Genomic DNA, 18,965 nt, shown 5'->3' with positions numbered 1-18,965 from the left:
TAAAAAAGATCTTTGTCAGATGTTACTAGTAGTGTAATGCAATTAATCTAGCAGTAGAAAATGCAATACCTTTACTATGCATTTCAAACTTAGGCCATTTTGACAACATTAGGTTCACACTGTCTAGTCTTCTGTGATTGGTGATACTCTGGCATCATCAATTGTCTGTTGTACATAGTGTTTTTCATACTAAAATCTATCATTTTTTGTAAGAGGTTTTTTGTTTCCTTCAAAGGAAGGAAATGTTTGCTATCATGTGAAATACTTCTAGCTAATGTTTCTATTTAGCTCCTATTTTCAAATCTTATTTATGCTAGATGTACTGTCTTCAGTTTTACACTTTGAAAAAAATCAACATGTAAAAAATCAATTATTTTAATGGTAATTAGTATAAGCATGACGATTGTCATTCCCACCAGGGAATTGATATTAGGTAGCTCTGTTTTAGGTTTAGCCTGTGGTAATGTAATTAAAATTCAATACGTGAAGGAAGTAGCAGAAAATAAAAGCTCTGTTCAGAAGAGGTGCCTCTTAGTACTTTGAAACAGTTGGTATATATTATGCCTTTTTTTGCTTGTAACAGTGTGCTAGTTGCGGTGCAGTTTAACCAACTGCAAACCACCTCGGTAGTCACATGCCTCTGTCTTACTCCATTTGGGACAAATAAGTAATTTATAATGTGGTTCTTTGCTTTCCCAAAGAAGAGTTACTATCGTCTCAAGAAAAATCTCCATGTTCCAAGGATGTCATAGTAAAAGTGGATTATAGCAAGAAGGCTGAGACAGACACTTCTATAGCTTTTGTTCCATCGTCTAGTGAGAGAACTCCTGCTCTACGTAAAGGTAACTTCCTAGTCAGCAGTGAAATTTGAGTTCTTATTCCTTGTAGTTCTTATTCTTTTTCTATCTTGTGCCTTCTTCAGTCCCTTTCACCCTCCCAAGGAATTAAAATGATTTTTGTTGTGTTTGTGGAACAGAGGAGCATGTCATGCTTTTCTAGCTGTTGATGTCTAATAACTCATATTTTGCTTTAGAGACTACAGAATGTAAAATAAATCTTCATGACCTAAATAAAAACAGGTGGTGGCTTATGATCTACAATACACTTCTTGTTTTTGTTAATGAGATTGAGTGCTATTAAAAATTGCTTGAGAATCAGGCCACACAGCTGTGTATTGCATGTTTTTTCAGGCTGCTAACTTGATGAAGGTGCTTTTTACCTCAGACTAGAACACTTTATTATATATACATGTTAACAGACACAAATCATTCAGGATTCTTTGACATATGACAATAACCAACTTTCTTCTCTTTAAAGTAAAACCTTGAATTAACTGAAGTATTTGAGTGAGAAATATGATTTTTTTTAAATACAAATCAATTATCAGGACATGATTCTCAGGACTCTGTATGCTTTTCTTTGTATGAAAGTTCATTTCATTCTACATCTTTATTTTCTTTTTGTTTGTTTTATAGACTAGTACTATTTTCATTAACATCACAAAGAAAATTAACCTTTTTATTTTGTATCTTTAAAAATCTTCCAGAGGAGGACGAGGATGGAAAGACTCCAACACAACCACTGTTGAAAAAAGGCAGGCATTTTCCACCTTTTTTGTTAAATCATTCTTTTGCATTGTTAATTTCAGTTTTCCTTTTGTACTTCTTTCTACACATAAATTTGAGAAAGAAATATCAGCCATGCAAGCTTAATTTTTTTTCATATTTGATTGAGAATGTGCTTCATCTGTAGGGATTATGTTGTGGAAAAATAAAGCTTTTGGAAATTACCAGAAGTCTCTACTGAGAGAGGATCATGCATGTGTCTGAGATATGAATGTATCTGTCTGGGTCCTTACTTGATTCAGGTGTAGTGGAAGATCTCCATCAGTCTGTTCAGAAATATTCTAAAGCCATAGCTGTTGGTCTGTTCAGAATTGCTCAAAATCTTGCAAAGCAAAGAAAAATACAGCCAGTCAGTGAGATTAACATCCAAAATAATGTGCAGTAGTAATTTAAATAAAGAGCATTTTCAGAGGTGAATTAAACAGCTTTCACTCACTGGTTTATTTCAGACTTTTTTGAGAGTTATGCACAAGTCTTTTTGCTTTACCAAAGATGCTTCTAACTTTTTTGTTTTCTTCATAATTTCAAAAGCCATAAGCTGTTATGCTTTAATCATGAAAAGTGATATTACATCTTGAGCCACCAGATGGCAGTTTGGAAGAAGTCCCAGTGTACAGTAAAGTAGAACATTAATACAGATCAGTCACAGATGTACTTTCAATTTAAAAATTTATAATAAAATAAAGACTGAGATGAGTATTAAACACCTGGTTCTTGTTAAAATTCAGGCTTTAAGGGAAAGGAGTTAAGTTTTGTTTTGTTTTTTAAATAATTAAACATTTATTTCTATAATGTCATTGAAAATGCTAATATTTCTGTGTTCTCAGCAAATCCAATAACTTCATTACACAAAATAGTTTATATTGTGCTTCAGAGCCTTGCATATGCAAAACTAACTTAACGAATCCTATCTTTTGTAAAAAGATGAATTAGTTCTTTCATCCATGCACTTAAAGGTAAACTGGATATTAAGAAAGAACAGTGTGTATGAGGTAGTGTTTCCTTTTATATTAGCATCAAGAAGAGTTTCAGGGGAATTCTTACCTACAAGAGGTAGCAACAGCGCATTACTGAATGCTATGAAGTGTGTATGAAATGTTAGTGTCTGGGCAAATGAGTGTATAAAAACCTTGCAAATCTCTTGGTTGTCAAATTTGTGTGAAATAAATTGGAGGCTTAAATCTTTAACTACTAAAATTAATTTAGGGAGTTTGTGGACTCCATAAATACAGCTCAATTGATATCCATTTAATCAATAGTGGAGTCTGGGGAAAATAGTTTAAATGTTTATTAATTTATAACTTGGAGAAATTATAATCAAATAAGTTATGTTGCATTTGAATTAAGGTGTTATTAAGAAAAAAGCTTTAAAAATGAAATGCCATTACACTTGCTTTCCAGATTCCAAGAGTCCGTCTTCTCCTTTAAATGTGGCTGACCAAAGACTACTGGATGCTAGTACTCAGTTTCAGAAGAAACAGGGCAAAAGCAATATTGATGTCTGGTGGCTCTTTGATGACGGAGGTAACATACTTAATACTTCTAAAGCATGTGTTGAGAAGAATTAGTGATTTTGAATTAATTGCTAATAATTATTTTTCAGTCAGTTCATATATAGGTTACAAGTTTGTACTGTTAAACTCTTCATATGATGTTGTGTTTTCTGATACGTTCTCAAATTGTGGTTAAAATGCAGGTTTGACACTGTTGATTCCATATCTTATTACAACCAAGAAAAAATGGAAAGACTGTAAGATCAGAGTGTTCATTGGTGGAAAAATAAACAGAATTGATCATGATAGAAGAGCGTAAGTTTACCTTTATAACTTTAATTTAAAATGCTAGAAGAACATGTTAAACAGTGGATGGCTTGCTGTTATGAGTAGCCTTCTTTCAATTGTTATTTGGCAGAGATGTAACCATATTCTATTCTTGCTCTCCAAGAAAGTTCCATTGCCACCAGATTGTGTTGGATGAGTTACCTCAAGTTAAATTAGTGTTTCTGCAGCATTGTCTGACACTGTTTTCTCTATTTGTTAAATATTGTTTAGGAGAGCTTTAAGGGAGAGTTCTTACTTTATTTTGGGAAAAAAAAAAATAGTGTGGTGGTGATTTATAGCTGTAAGCCAGGTTTGTGTAATATTATTCAGACGATTTAACACTTCAGTTGCCTTTTAAAGCTATTTTTCTTATCTGTTTACCCTGTTAAATAGTTAAAAATCTGAACATGCCTAAAGGCTTGCTTTTCTGATACAGGATGGCTACCCTGCTCAGCAAATTTCGGATAGACTTCTCAGACATCATGGTTCTTGGAGATATTAATACTAAGCCAAAGAAAGAAAAGTAAGTCTCAACAGAAACAAAAATGCTCATTTGTTAGTTGAATCCTTGAGCTATTTCATGAATTAGAATACAGAGTTACTTCCTGTATAACATTTGGTGTTACGTGTTCACAAAAATCAAGGAAATAAACTAAGCAAAAACTCTTACACTCAAGAATATACAATTTTGCTTTTTATGTATTTTTAAATCTCTTGCCATTAGATTGTAACCTTAAACTTGAAAATGCAGGCAGGTAGGAAAATTAATCTTATATGGATGCTTATATGTAACGATGTCTTGTATTCAAATAGCCTGGTCTATTTTTCTGTCTTTTGTTTTAAATTTGCATTGACATTTAAGTTACATGTCTATGATTGTATATGTGATACTGATTTTCCATTTTTTAAAAATGCTAGTTGTACAGAACATATCAAGTAACTAAAATGGTAGAGTACTTCTGGCACTGGTATGTTTGGATATTTGTTCTTGGGAGTCTGCTACTGTGAAATGCATAAACTTAAAATTAATTCTCATTTATGCATTAAAGTTGAGACTGTGGAATTTCAGAGAACTCAGGAATAACTTCTGTGAATGAAAATTATTTCTTCTGAAAGCATTTTTAGTTGTCTTAATGGAAATATTTTCCACAATAAATCCAAAAGCTGCTTAAGAAATCCAGTTGGAGTTAACAATAGCTGTAAATTAATTAGAAAAAAAGATCTATCTGTAATATTTTCTGTGCTGTACAATAGAATATTCTAATGCTTTGTTTTGTTCTGTCAAAAAGTAGCAGTTTGCATTTGTTTTTCTTGTAATGAAGGCGAAGTCATTGTGTCAACTAACTCAATAAAGACCACCACGGGCAAGAAAAAATACACCCTTATAATGTGGCAGTTTACTAGAGGACAGGAACACCTCAGGCTGAAAATGGTCATAGGGGCGCAGTTACTACTGTAACTGCATGGAAGCTTAGGTGTTACACATAACGATATTACAGTATATTCTAAGTAGTAGTAGTATTTTTTAACTTCACGAAGTATCATTAGCAACTAAAGAAGATTGTCAATAACTTCTGTTCTTTATGAAAGGAAAAAAAAGTCAAAATTCCTTATTCCGTTGGACATAAAGCATACATTTAACTGTGCTCTGTGAAATCGTTCATTTACTTTTTTGACTTCTCACATCTTGAGGCTATTCAAAGACAGGTTATCTCTCTGCAAGCAGCCTTAGTCTGATGCTTAAGTATTTTAATGTGGTTAGAGAAAGTTGATGAGAAGGATCAAACTATGGGTAGAAAACGCTGCTTTTCATAGCAATGAATGCCTTTGTGGTCTTCGGAAGGTTTTCTTTTAAAGTTCCTGCTAAAACATCCAGGTGAAATCAAAATAACGGTTCACATTCTAAAAAGAAATATAACAGCAAGACTATAGACGAGATGGCTCTGCTTACTGGAATTTGAATGTAGCTCTCAGACTGCACTGGAAAGACCAAAAAAGCAACATGAAAATGTAGCTAAAAACGCTAATGGCACTAGCATGAGACCTGATATTAGTCTGATGCTCTTTACTCTGTGTGACATGTAAACTTCTCTGTCAAACTTAATTTGGAAGAAGTTATTGTTAGTGATTCATTACTATGTTTTCTATGCTAGTATCTTCAGCTTTAGAACTGTTACAGTAAAATTATTTAGCAAAACTTTTCTGCAGTGAATAGTGAAAACTCCAACACATGTCACTAATTGTATGTCACATTGTAATGTTTGCCTTTACATTTTGTATGGCCTATGCACAGCTGATTCTATGTGCAAATAGTTTGTTCGTTTTTGTGGTATTAAAATTTACTTTCTAATAGCATGAAAGTAATTGCTGACATACAGACTAGTATCATATATGTTTTAATGTCTGTTCATGTAATCATTCCAGTATTGCAGCTTTTGAGGAAATGATAGAGCCTTTCAGACTTCATGAAGATGATAAAGAACAAGAAGTTGCAGATAAAATGAAGGAGGATGAACCATGGAGGATAACAGATAATGAACTTGAGCTTTATAAAACAAAGGTTCTGTATTCCTTAGCTTCTTATGTTAAGCGTTGTAAAGTGTTTTTTCTTCTACTGTATTTGTGCATGTGATATTGTCAAACTGATCCTTGCTATTTTACCTCTTTTATAGCAGCATTTACAAATAACTAGGGGAAAACACCATCTAAAACCAGTTGGGGAGGGGGCACCGTAAAAAAAAAAGTTTCTGGTTTCTGTCATTGCAGCTTCTAAACTGATACTCCACAGGGTTTTAGTGTTTCTAAATTTATATCCCACAGGGTTTCTGCAGTTCATTTAGAACACTAAGCTATATTCAGCTCTTCCTGACATTTCGTTTAGTTGAGCCCAGACTAACCTTTGGTGCTTCATTATTTAAAACCAACACACACCTAACTGTGTTGGTAAGGAGCAGTTAAAGGTTTGACTTTTTCCCAAATGGTTGTGCACTTTAGACATCAGAGGCATTCCTCATTCCTCCATCTGTGGAGGACACTCAAGCAGCATCCTATAACAGGATACAGATACACTCATGTATCTGAAGAAATAACAGGATACAGATACACAGATACACTCATCTATCTAAAGAAAAGATTGGTTAAAGCTTCAGTGATCTGAAGTTCTTCACTTTTTTCACTTTTACCTTTTTTGTATTCCTGTCTGGATTTTTACAACTTCTGTGAGGATTTGCAGTAGAGAAGAAACAGGAATGGTCAGTCACTCTGTATTGTAAGTGTAAAAAGCAGGGATATAATTAACATGTAGGTACAGATTGGCAGCTGAGGGCAGGATCTTGTAACTGCGTATTATGCAGGGACTAGAGGAAAGATTTTATAATGAATGAACTGCATGATGCCTTGCTGTGCCTTATGCCTTACCCCCAAACTCTTTTTCATTGAGATAATATCAGTGATGTATTTTTTTGTCTCCATTTGTTTCTGGCAACACTATCCAGCAGGCTAGCAGAACGTCTGCTGGCATGAGAACAGCAGAACTGTAAGAAATAGCTGCAAGTTAGTTAACATAAAAGAGAAGTAAAAATGACTGTATGAATACAAGCTAAGAAAAATCATCAGTAAAATCATCAGTAAAATCATCAGTAGGAGGAAGGGGAGGAGCTGCTTAAGATCTTAAAGACAGAGTACTAAATAAGGAGATACATTATGGAGAAGGGCTTCACTGCAGTAGCACCACCTTGCTCTGAGCTTACAGGATATAGCTAAGGAAGCCTTGAGGAGAGCATAGAGGGCTCTTGCTTCCAGCAGCTGTGGAGGGATGGTATCATTAGAAGAATGATCTTAAACTTAGCTTACAAGGTACTTGGTTTATTTGCACGTTAGACTTACCGCTTTCTTTTCTCTCTGCTTTGGAACCATAGATACTTCCTCTAAAGCAAGCAAGATGCCAGCGTGAGGGGCAAGCACATGCTTTCTAGAAATGACTCGCACCAACTGTTCTTATATTGATTAAATGATATTTTTGCAGTTTCTTTAGAGGATTTTCCTAACAAGTTTCATTTTAATTACAGACTTATCGCCAGATTAGGCTAAATGAGTTGCTGAAAGAACATTCAAGTACAGCTAACATAATTGTCATGTAAGTAAATGAGTTTTATTATTAATTGATGCAGAACTGTGTGTACTGTAAAAATGTGTAAGTCCAGGTCAGGAAAAAGACTGGTTTGGCATTGAAGTATGGAAAAATACTCAAGGAGGTTTCAGAGCTGGAAGTGTTTTAGAAATACAGAACTAGTATGATCCATGCAAAATGGCCTGTGTAGCTTGATTCTGATATGCTACTTCAGATGATCAGCTCCACATTCCTGGTGCAGCTTGGGATTCTCACATTGATTCTACTCCTGCATGCCAATTATCCCCACCTTTCTCAAGCCCTTCGTCTCAACTTTTTTGTAGGTGATCTCTAGACAGTGGTAGCAATGTTGTCTGATGATGAATTTCCATGGAACTACTTTCGGGATAAGCAAGCAAAAGACAATGTGTTTTTTCACTGATTTCCTTGAGGATGCTGCTTCAGAGCTCTATGAAGTGGTACCACAACCAAGGGGACAAATAGACTTCCAGTAGTGGTGTTTTTTTGTTGTTTGTTTGTTTTTTGAAAGAAAATAGTATGGTATGCTTTGGAAAGAGAGAGACCCTTGAGAAGGAATATTAGACTGCATCCAACCTAGTATCATAAGAAAAAGCAGTATTTTAAAATCCTCAGGAGTCTTTAAATATATATGTATGTCTCATTGAGGAGAGTTTCCCCTGAAGCTGCTTAAATTAGATGGTGGTGAGAAGCCAAAAGTGAGGTGTGAGTAGACCCTGTAGTGCTTAAGATAACAAGCTCTTTCACTCATTAAGTTCTGAGGAAAAAGCAAAAACTAAAAAGGGTAGGAAATTTGACTTAATATCTATCTCTTTGCAGAATCATACTTCTGTTTTCATATGATATGACTTGTACTTGTTACAGGTTTAACTGTTCTTTTTTTGTGTGTTTTAGGAGTTTGCCAGTTGCACGAAAAGGTGCAGTTTCTAGTGCGCTATACATGGCTTGGTTAGAAGCTCTTTCTAAAGATCTGCCACCAATTCTCCTTGTTCGTGGGAATCATCAGAGTGTTCTTACCTTTTATTCCTAAGAGTACTGCACAGGGGACAGCAATGATGACATGGTACTTCAGTGCCTGGGGAGAGTGACTGACATGGTCTATAGATTCTTAACATCACAAAGGCAAAAAGTGACTCTTCTTTCACTATTTCACTGACTTGAAAGCACACAAGGAAAGTCAATGTATTTCTAAAGTTGTGACATCTTCAGTTTATTTTATATTTCTGTAATTTAATCTTGCTTAATGGGGGAGGATTCCTTGTTAGACTGAAGAACAAGACAAGCTTTTTGTTTGCTATTTGAATAGCAGCAATAAAAGTGTTTTATTTTTAATCAATGAAAGGATTATAGATTTATAAAAGCCTTTTAGCCTTGAGGTGCCTTCTGAAATTAACCAAATCTCATCCACATACATCCTATTTTGTAAATTTATATAGAATGTCAAAATCTGCCTTCAACTAAGACTTTAGATCAGACTTTCTTTAGTTTTTAATCTCTTCCATATTACAATAAAAATGAATGCTGCTTTTCAGTCTTCCATTGAGCTATTAGTTCTTAGTACTGTATGTTTTCTATTGTCAGAAAGTTTTGGTTTTTTTATTATTATTATTATATCTGTTAGATTTAAAGGTGAGAATTGGGGCAGGTCAATTGAACTAAGACAAATTCCTGATGTCAGGACTGTGTACTACCAGATTTTGTAACAGTTAAAATAAAAGTATATTGTCAGAGTATCCTCTTCTCAAACTTAACATTGTGAACTTCTTTGGCATTAGTCTGAAATACACAGCTAAGGTTAGCTGACTTGGTGAAGGATGCTGTGTAAATCTATAGCTCTAGTTAGAAACAATTCATCTTAACAGACTAAGGCCATTTATCTCCTGAAAAATTGGAAGAAAGAAAAGCCTGTCCTAGTTCTTGGCCTATTAATGTTTTGGTGTCACTTACAACTTAGTTTGAAACAAAACTCAACTTAAGGCTTAAATGGGGATAATATGAGCAATGTGATACTATCTAACAGAAAACAGTAAACACTATGTGGAATCTTGCTATCCGATATAAAAAGCAAAAGCTAAAGTTCTCTCGCATTTTTCAACAAATGGTTAAAAGGACCACTAGTTACTAGGGGAGATGTTTTTAGTCAATTCATTCAAGTTGTGAAAAAATACACTTAGTCTTATCAAAAGATACTCAGGTTTGATCATCTGCCAGTTTAGATTTTTTCCATACACTCTACTTTATACATTTTCTATGTTCAATCAAGAAACTGCCAATCTTGTGTGCCCTTTCTTCATATATACAACTTCATAATTTAGTCTACTATGAACACAAACACAAGAAATTACATTTGAGCCTTTATACAAAGGTAAAATGTGAACTGTTTTTAAATTCCTATATATTTTGGATAGAAAGAATTGCCTAAAAACATTTCACAAGCTTTTGATACTAGCATTGGACATGCTATTGGATCAGTTTACCAGTGCTTCAGTGACTTTCATTTAAGGATGCACAGAAAAGGTATATTATGCTAAATACGAGATCAAATTGAAATGTACCCATTTCTTTTGAAGGACAAAGCAATTAGTCGTCATGTGGCAAGGTAGAGCTTCAAGTTGTTATGATTCAAGATTAAAAAAAAAAAAAAATACACAGTGCAGTGTATGCTGTTGTCAATTTCTTGTTGAACTGCAGTTTTTTTCCATTTCTTTCTATCAATTGGATTTGAGTCTATTGAATCATTTCACTTTAAAAAAACAAGAACATGCATGTTTTGCTGCTAAGTGTGAGATAACTGATGCCAGCATGAACCCAGCTTGTTAAAGTAAACATAAGACAGATTGCAGTAAAAGTACTACTACCTCCCAAGTGAGGGGGTGGAAATTAAAATAACCATTGTGTCTATTACAGGTTTTACCGTGGTTGTTGGGGGATATGGATGTCACATTGTGAATACGGAATCATTGTCATGTTTCTTCTTGTTTTGTGGGTTACATTATTTTGAACAGATGGACAGTAAGGCATGGACTTAGTGCTGCTATCTTTAAAAAAAAAAAAAAGTGCACAGGTACACTTATTTAATTTTTTTTGCCCATTCAGGAAACCATTGCTTGTGATCTGTAACACAGAAACCAAATGAAGTGTGTGTATACATGCATATATGTGTATAAAATTATATAAAATATATCTAAATATGCATATGGGGATAGTTAGGGTAATGTCTGTGAAATATGTAGGATGCTTTTCACATATGCACTCTCAGAAGTCCACTAACGTTAGGCACAAGGTCAAGTTTCAAGATTATTAGCTACACTAAAACTTCAACAATTAATAGTAATTGTTAGCAACAAATGTCAGTTAGTGGCAGTCATTCCAACTTCTGCTTTGATTTTGATGCCAAATTTAGTTATGTTTCAATTGTTAATTACTTGAAAAATGAAATATCACTGACACATGAAAATTCATACTTTCTATAGATTAGGTTTCTTTGTATGGGTTTAGAAAGTCAGCAATAGCTGGTGAAAATCAATTATTTATTTGCTCACTCTATTTGTACTTAGGTTTCCTTTTACATACATTCTTTTTATATGCTTTTCTGACATTACATATTTAAAAATAACTGAAAATAATTTAAAGATTTGAGCGTTAGTGGGTAATGACCCACTTGGTTTGAAGATGTAATATTTGATACTGTACTGTAACTGTCACACACAAATGCTTTTCTAATGTTTTAACGTAACTATTGCAGTTAATACTTTGTACCATGGGGATGTCACTGCAATAAAAGGAAGTGAATTCAATACAACTGTCTTGTCTAAAAAAAAAAAACAAAAACCTTTTATTGGTGAAGGATAGTGAATCGTGCTCATAATTTAACCAAGTAATTATGAAAATGTTACCTGATACATGGATCTGCTTATCGTATACATTGATATTTTACCTCTTACTGTGGAATTTGTATGGGACTGTTACTAAAAGGAATATAGGTATAAGGTATAATGTGGGTATAAGGAATATATATACACTTGTTCACAGGTGGAATGCTTGCCACTAGCTGGAAGGATCACTTTTCATATGCAACCAACACTTGGATATGTCTTTAGAAATTCTAGGGAGCAGAACAGACACTGGGGACTGATCAGCAATATGCAGTATGTTTAAGCTGGAATAGTAGTATCAGAAGATATATTCCTAGTACAAATGGAACTTGTGAAGGGCTGTCTAACTCTTCTCTTAAGGTGGTTGTCCACTGGGATGTGAGGAAGTAAGTTGGGAAAATAATTTTGACATTCAGTGCCAAAGCCGCTTGTAAGTAAGAGAAGCTTCGGTTTACTTGGAACAGCTTGGGTTCACTGGAACAGGCTGCCCAGGGAGGTTGTGGAGTCTCCTTCTCTGGAGATATTCAAGGCCCGTCTGGACGCCTACCTGGGCAGCCTGCTGTGAGGATCCTGCTTTGCAGAGGGGTTGGACCTGATGATCTTTCGCGGTCCCTTCCAACCCCTACAGGTCTGTGATTCTGTGATTTAACTACAGTACGTATATTTAGCTAGGAACTAGTTGTGAAATGTAAGCTTGAAAGCAAAATTACAAATTGTAAGTTGTGTTCTCATAAGATAATACTTAAAATCACTAGAGAACTTCTTAACCTCATAAATTTTAGTGTTTCCTAGTACAGCTTGATGACTGTTAACTGTTATTTAAAAATTAGTGATTTGAAATTATTAGGGGTTAATCTGCCCTCAATTTACTAAGTATCTTTCCCATGTATTTAAAAGTAGGCCTTGAGAGGGAGATTTGGAGGCCATTGGAAAGGGAACTCTTGTTTAGAGTATGCTGCAAACTTCTGTGCTGTTGGCTCTAACCTGCCTTTTGGTTGGTAAGAGAGCTACAGGATATGGTAATGTAATGGCTTTTCTGGATTTTGTCTGCTGAAGAACATGTTGATCTAAATCATACACTACCATTAGCTGAATTCGTAGATAACTGACTTCACATATGATTTAAAAGCTTTTTTTTAAAAAAAATAAAAGCCAACGTTGCTCTCATCACTTGGCTACAAAAATCAAATAAATGATCACACTGCATAGTTAGCTGTTCTGTTGTGGAACAGGAAAGCAGGACTCCCTTCACCTTAGTGACTATCCGTCTGGTTGCAGTTCTCATATAACATCTCTGGGATCCTGTAAGCCTTGCTTTTGTGCACTTAAAAGCACTTAACCTGCTTTACTTTCAGCTGCAGGCTTAAAGTACATGTGGCTATGTAGGTGTTGAATGGTGCTTCTGTAACACTGCCTTACTTCTTTTGATGCAGGGTGAAAATAGCAGGATTTAGATTTCAAAAAATGTAGCAATGCGTTATCAGATCTCTTGCTGCTCTTGACAGAGGGGCAGTGAAGAGATTTTCCAAGTTGACGGGCTGAGTTTGATTCGAGCCGATGTCTGTATTTAGGATGGGAAGAAACAAGCTAGTTAGGAATCACTTTAACTTCTGAAGAAGACCAGCTAATGCCGAAGCAACAGCGCCTGCCTCTTCAAAAGCCATTTCTGTTAAAACACGAGCCTTCTACGCCCAGAGCTCAGTTCAGACATGATACACCGTGCTCTGTCCTATGCGCAGCGTGGACCTCAGCCCCTGGCAGGGTGCGTAACCAAAAGCTCGCGAAAGATCCCCGAACCCGCGGGTTGAAGGCGGGGATTCGACTTGTAACCAGCCCTCAGCCCGGCCCCGCCCCTCCCGCCGTCCCCGCGCTCCTATTGGCTGCGGCCGCGTCCGTTCCTCTTCTTATTGGCTGCTGCGGGGAGCGGGAAGCTCGCGGCGGCAGTTAAACGGTCGATGGCGGGCCGGCGGGGCTGGGGGCGTGGCTATTGTGATGGCGGCTGTCCTGTCAGCGGGGTATGGGGGAGTGGTGCCCGAGTGGGACTCCGTGTGCGCGGCACTCCGCAAGCAGCTCCCCTTGTTGAGTCGCCACACGAATCCCTCCGCTGGCTTGGGACCTTAGGAGCACGTTTTGCTTGTTTGCCTTCGTGTTCAGCCGACATTCCCTGCTTACCAGCTCCTGGGCACTGAGGTGGTCGGTGGATCATTCACGGCAGGAATGCGGGCTATAAACGGCCACAGAAAGGGAAAACCTAGCTTCACGCAAGCACTTGCTAGGAAGAAAGAGCCTAAGCGTTCCCTAATACACTATACCCAGTGTGGGTTGGCTGAACTTCGGAGTCCTAAGAGGCTGGGGTAGCTGAGCTCATTTGTTTTGCAGATGTTAAACAAGTTGCCAATCCAACACAGATAACATGCAAGAAAAGTATTAAGGTCATCAGCTTAAGGATATTTTGTAGCATGCTCTGGAGTTTGCTAATGTATGGTGGTGTGTAATGCAAATATTTTGTGTGTGTGTGTGTGTTTTGGTGAAATCATGAAAAATGCACTACTAACCAGTGTGTAATATCACTGGCATCCATGTGTAAGGGAATAAGGGCCGCAGTTTCCCACCTCCCGGGGTGCTGGTGCAAGCAGAACCTGAAAATCTGCAGCCAAATCAAAGCCTAGTGGGAAGTATTGGGTCTAGGAACCTCATCTCCCTAGTCCTTCAGTTTCCATCCATATTAGTAATGACAAAATAATAATTACTAAATCTTACTAATAAAATCTGGGGTTTAGTGAAAGGTAGGAAAAAATTTCTCTTAAATTTGTGAGTAATTCAAATAATAATAACACAAGGTGGCACTGTTGTCTTTCGGTATTTCAGGTAATAAATTAATCTGCAGTATCAAATACTCATTTCTTGCACTGTTCCTATGATTTCATGGGTAAATGAATCAGTGCTTTGAATAAACTTCACACATGTCAGCATAGCAGGACTCTTACGCAATATATATATATATCATAATGTTGACTGTGAATTGGAGAAAAGAAATAGACAAATGCTACTTTACACCTTCTGCTGTGGGCAAATTACTCTGATTGTGTTCTAAAGGATGTGCAAATCTCCATGTAAATATTTCGAGTTCAGCTTCTTGGAGGTAACCACCATTTTGTAAAACACTGAGTGATGCCCATTTTTCTTAATGGTTATTTCCAGTTTTCTTAACCTTAGCGAGCCAACCCGATAAAAGCTTCAGGCAGAGGAGGAGACCTTTGAAACAGAGAGGTTTGATTAACGTCCCACCTAGTTTCAAAGTGATCAGTAACATTTCAGCCAGATATTTTTGCTTCATAGGTAACAAGCAAGACAAATGTCTACCACCTTTTAGCAGTAGAGAGGTAGAAGGAAAAAGATAAAAGCTTCGTCTCATGTCATCCCTAAATGTTCCCGAACTGGCTATTTAAAGTATTGGAAGAAACTGAATAGTGTAGCATTTGGCATTTTCAAGTTTATTAAAGCTTGAGACTAACTTTATCGCTCTGTTGAAGTGTTTTACAACTAATAACTAAATCTTGGAGCATCTCTCAGCAATTTGTCTCTGCAAAACAGATGGTGAAATGGAGTCACAATTAAAGGATTTCCACAGGCTCTTGGTGAAAAACTGGAGAGCTGGTATTAGCCTTGAAACATGCTCACTCCCAGCCCTGTTTGATCATTTGCAAATTATAGGAACTCCTTTTTATTGCTGTTACTGATTGCATAGATTAAGAACTGTATTAAAAAAAAAAAAAAAAAAAAAAAAAAAAAAAAAAACTGTATATGAAGAAGGGGATGGGATGTACGTACAAAGGAATTTTCCTGATAATTCACTGTTAACCTATGTGTTCCATAAATGTGTTGGTCTATTTAATGCAGCTCATCTTTGATGAGCAATGGGTAAAGAAATATTAAAACAGATGTAAAGTGCAAAAATAAAAGCACAAGACTAAGCGTTGTTGCTTGTAGCAAAACATAGTAATTTACGCACCAGTAACCTAGAAATCACAGTGGGTCAAAACACAGTTTCTGCCAAGAGGAGCCTGCACCTCAAAGGAAATGACATTTTATGGAGTCAACCAACAACAGCCACTCATATTATTAACATATGAAATCAAGGCTAACCACAGAATAAAATGTGGGCTTTCCCATGGGATTTTGGCTAACCTCATATAGAATTTCATTTTACTTCTGATTGCACAGTTGAGTGTTGTTAATTTTAAGGGTTTATTCTCATTAAAATCTTTGTGTATCCTTCTGCTAGCGGTGGTAGTATTTCAGACAAGGTAGGATTTATTGGGAAAACTCAAGCTTTGGCAAATACACGCCAAACCCTGCTAAGTACTCTTTATCTGTGATATCTTTATTTTAATTGGATTGCAGGATTTTAGCTACTTTCTTGCCATGCATCTATCAAAATGAGGCTTGATTCTTAGCTGGGGCCTCGGAGTCACCATGATGCAAATAATTCCAACAGATTAAAAAAAATAGAAGTTATGATTGCTTGTTGACTCTGGGAACTGGGCTTTTTTTCTACTCAGAAAATTGATCTTTTTCTGTGCTGGCCAGCCCTGGGACTATTAGGTCATTGTAGAAAGCTCATTCTGTCCCAGACACAAAACGCTCCAGTATTCATTTATGACTTGGAGCCTGTCTTTCTAAATCTCTGGGCCATCACTCCACACGTAATCGAGGAATTTTCACTTTCCCAGGATAAAGCCAGGTTAGTAATAAAAGGCATCTTCTCCTGTTGTAACTTTGACTGTGGGTAGTCAGCCTCTAAATAAAGAGTGATAGGTTCTGCGTTTGTAGTCCTCTCCCTGTGCTGGCAGTAATTAACCATATTATATAGCAGTTTTTGTACCTGGAAGTGACTTAGTGGCAGATTCAGAATTCAGATTAAATCCTAATTTCCATGTTTTGCTGCATAACTTCTATGTTTTGCTGCAAGTACTAGGAATATTCTCTCTTCATCTTCATGGGAAATACTTTTTTTTTTTTTTTTTTTTTTTTTTTTTTTTTTGTAATTACTTCTAACTTTGAAACAGGGCAGTCTTCTGTAGGAAACTGCTACGTGGATCTTCAAAGCCAACATCTGCTCTCCTGAAGCCTAGGGTTGTAATTCTGCTTATTGTTTTGCTTGCATCTCTCAGGATTTGAAACTCTCTGTCATAGTCACCGCAGCCAAGACCGCTTTTGGCCTTCACATCCCCAGCCAATTCTTTCTGTTGAGAAAACAGATTCAGTAGATAATTTGTTCTAAGTGGCTTTTTGAGCAACTACATCAAGAAATTATCAAGACACTCAAGAAACATGGAATTGTTTTTTCCCAGGTGTGTTGGTGTTTAAAATACCCTGTATCTACCAGATCTTGTGATCAGGTGGCCTCTTTCTGCTGTCTATTTCATTGTCAAGTATGTTCTGAGACATTACGGATAATACTCCTAGGAAAGGAGAACAAGTCCAGAGAAGGGCCATGAGGGTGATCAAAGGGCTGGAGCACCTCTTCTGCGAAGACAGGCTGAGGGATTTGGGGTTGTTAATAATATGTTAAAGCTGACTGGCAGAAGATGAATGCACATGAATGAGATCCTATGGCTCTGAGTTCTACTTTGTAGGCTTTGTAGACATTGTAGGCTTTGGATAGAATTGTTTTAGGTAACTGCAAAAATGACAGGGAATTTTAAGAGTGTGAGAATCTAAATGGAAACCAGTAACAGGCACATTAGTATCACCTCAGAATGAAGGGTAGAACAGGGATTAGAAAGATGAATGTGTTTTGTGTGTGAAAAGAGAATTGTGAAGTCAAAGGTTAATGGAAAAAAAAAAAAAATGGGGTAGATATAGAAAATAAATAGAACATAAAATTCAGCTGGCATAAATAAATGAGTGCAGATCAAAATGATAAATTCCTGCATTTGTGAAGAGGATGAGGACCACGACTTTGTCCCCTTATTTTGTCAGTTTTTCTTCTACTCTTTTGGAGAAAGTATTCTGTGGAAAGATAAGTGGGCATAAAAAGGCATTTGAGAAGAGTTCCAGACTACCTCTATGTGTAGATGTGGAGTCTTATCCAAATGAGAGTGCATGTGAGGGAAGAAACTTTGTAATGGAGCTTGATGTTTTGAAAAATTTTTCTTGTTATTTCCATTTTCTATCAGAGCTAATGTGTGGAGGGAATAAATGCCCTCTGTGCAAGCTAATTATTTTTGACGAAGCACAATATACTAGAGAAGTGCTTAATGTATTTTGCTATTTTTTTCTTTGCTGTTTTTTGTCTTTTCCCCTTCCTCCCTTCCTTCATTTCTTCATAATTAACCATTTAGTTATGGAATGCTTGGTGCTCCTTGCATCATTGAAAGTGCTGTTGTGTGTATGACATCTTATGTGGCCCATATTCTGGTGTGTGCTTCTTCTTGCTTTTTAACACATCTCGATTTTCATGAGAATCTTGGTCACTTGAAAATATTTGTTCTTGATTGCTTCCATTATCAGCTTTCCTTCTTGCATGCTTGTTTGAGGTAGACTGCGTTGTATGAATGAATGCATAGTTCTTTGGTATGTAACCACAGCAGCATATGGTGGAGTCTCTGTATTTATGAGATTTGGTGATGGTTGTACGACTTTTGGAGATGAGACTTGTGGCTATTATGGAGGAAAATCTGGGAAATGTCCTGACACTAGGAAATTGGGAGGTAATTAAAAAATAAAATAAAATCATAGGTGAACATGAAATATTAAAAAAAAAAAAAAAAAACAACAACAAAAAAACATTTGGTTTCCTAACAAGCCGATGGATATTACACAAAAGTGTATATTATATTAACTGATGCTGTTGCTATTCTGAAGAGAAATAAGAGACTGCAAGTATTAAGAATGTTTCTTTCTCATGCCTAGAAGATATTTCTATTTTATTAATTTGGGAAAGCGTTATCTGAACAATAGAAAAGGTCAACCTGACACTGTGACTGCCCCTTTTTTTCATGTTCTGTGGGCAAATAGATATGACCTCATTTTCTGTGAGTGTCAGTCTTGAAACCTCAGAAACGTTGTTTTAAAAAGTGCTACTTTCCCAAAAGACTGGTTTGGGGGTGGTTTCTCTTTTTGGTATTAACCATACCAAGTTATATACATACTTGAGGTCCATTTCATGTTCACTTTTACTGGCTTTTTTCTTGCAAGCAGCAATATTTTGGTGGGTTTTTAATGTAACTTTATGGGAACAAGAGCTTTTCAATTATTTGCTTTGGTTGTGCTCAATTCAAGCACTGGTTACTGTGGTTTGTTTTTCTTGGATGTTTCCTCTGGACTGTGCTTTCCTAAGAGCATGTGTCCTGATGAAGGGTAGTTTAGTTTTCATTTCACTGAAAGAAGTTGGAGAACATATATGGGTAGATAGGATGTTAAATACAAACACAAATACACAAGAGCCTGTTTAGTCCATTTGAAAAGGAGAGGAGGGGAAGACACTGAAATG

General features: G+C 36.3%; 1 protein-coding gene across 3 annotated transcripts in view; it reads left to right on the top strand.

The window, feature by feature from the left end:
• Positions 1 to 11,394, top strand: part of SLC12A2 (solute carrier family 12 member 2) — a 61,573-nt gene extending 50,179 nt beyond the window's left edge. The window contains exons 20-27 of one of the 3 annotated variants that reach the window (XM_035309417.1): positions 705 to 842; positions 1,547 to 1,594; positions 3,027 to 3,149; positions 3,322 to 3,433; positions 3,882 to 3,968; positions 5,870 to 6,005; positions 7,513 to 7,580; positions 8,487 to 11,394. In XM_035309417.1, coding sequence (XP_035165308.1) covers positions 705 to 842; positions 1,547 to 1,594; positions 3,027 to 3,149; positions 3,322 to 3,433; positions 3,882 to 3,968; positions 5,870 to 6,005; positions 7,513 to 7,580; positions 8,487 to 8,622 — 848 coding nt within the window. In that variant the 3' untranslated portion in view covers positions 8,623 to 11,394. Of the gene's footprint in view, positions 1 to 701; positions 843 to 1,546; positions 1,595 to 3,026; positions 3,150 to 3,321; positions 3,434 to 3,881; positions 3,969 to 5,869; positions 6,006 to 7,512; positions 7,581 to 8,486 lie in introns of all 3 variants that reach the window. The other 2 variants (XM_035309416.1, XM_035309418.1) reach the window with 2 other exon arrangements.
• Positions 11,395 to 18,965: the final 7,571 nt, after the last annotated feature.

Source organism: Oxyura jamaicensis, chromosome Z, assembly GCF_011077185.1.
Source record: "Oxyura jamaicensis isolate SHBP4307 breed ruddy duck chromosome Z, BPBGC_Ojam_1.0, whole genome shotgun sequence".
In the NCBI taxonomy this organism is placed as follows: Eukaryota; Metazoa; Chordata; class Aves; order Anseriformes; family Anatidae; genus Oxyura; species Oxyura jamaicensis.
This window is presented reverse-complemented; position numbering and strand designations above follow the sequence as displayed.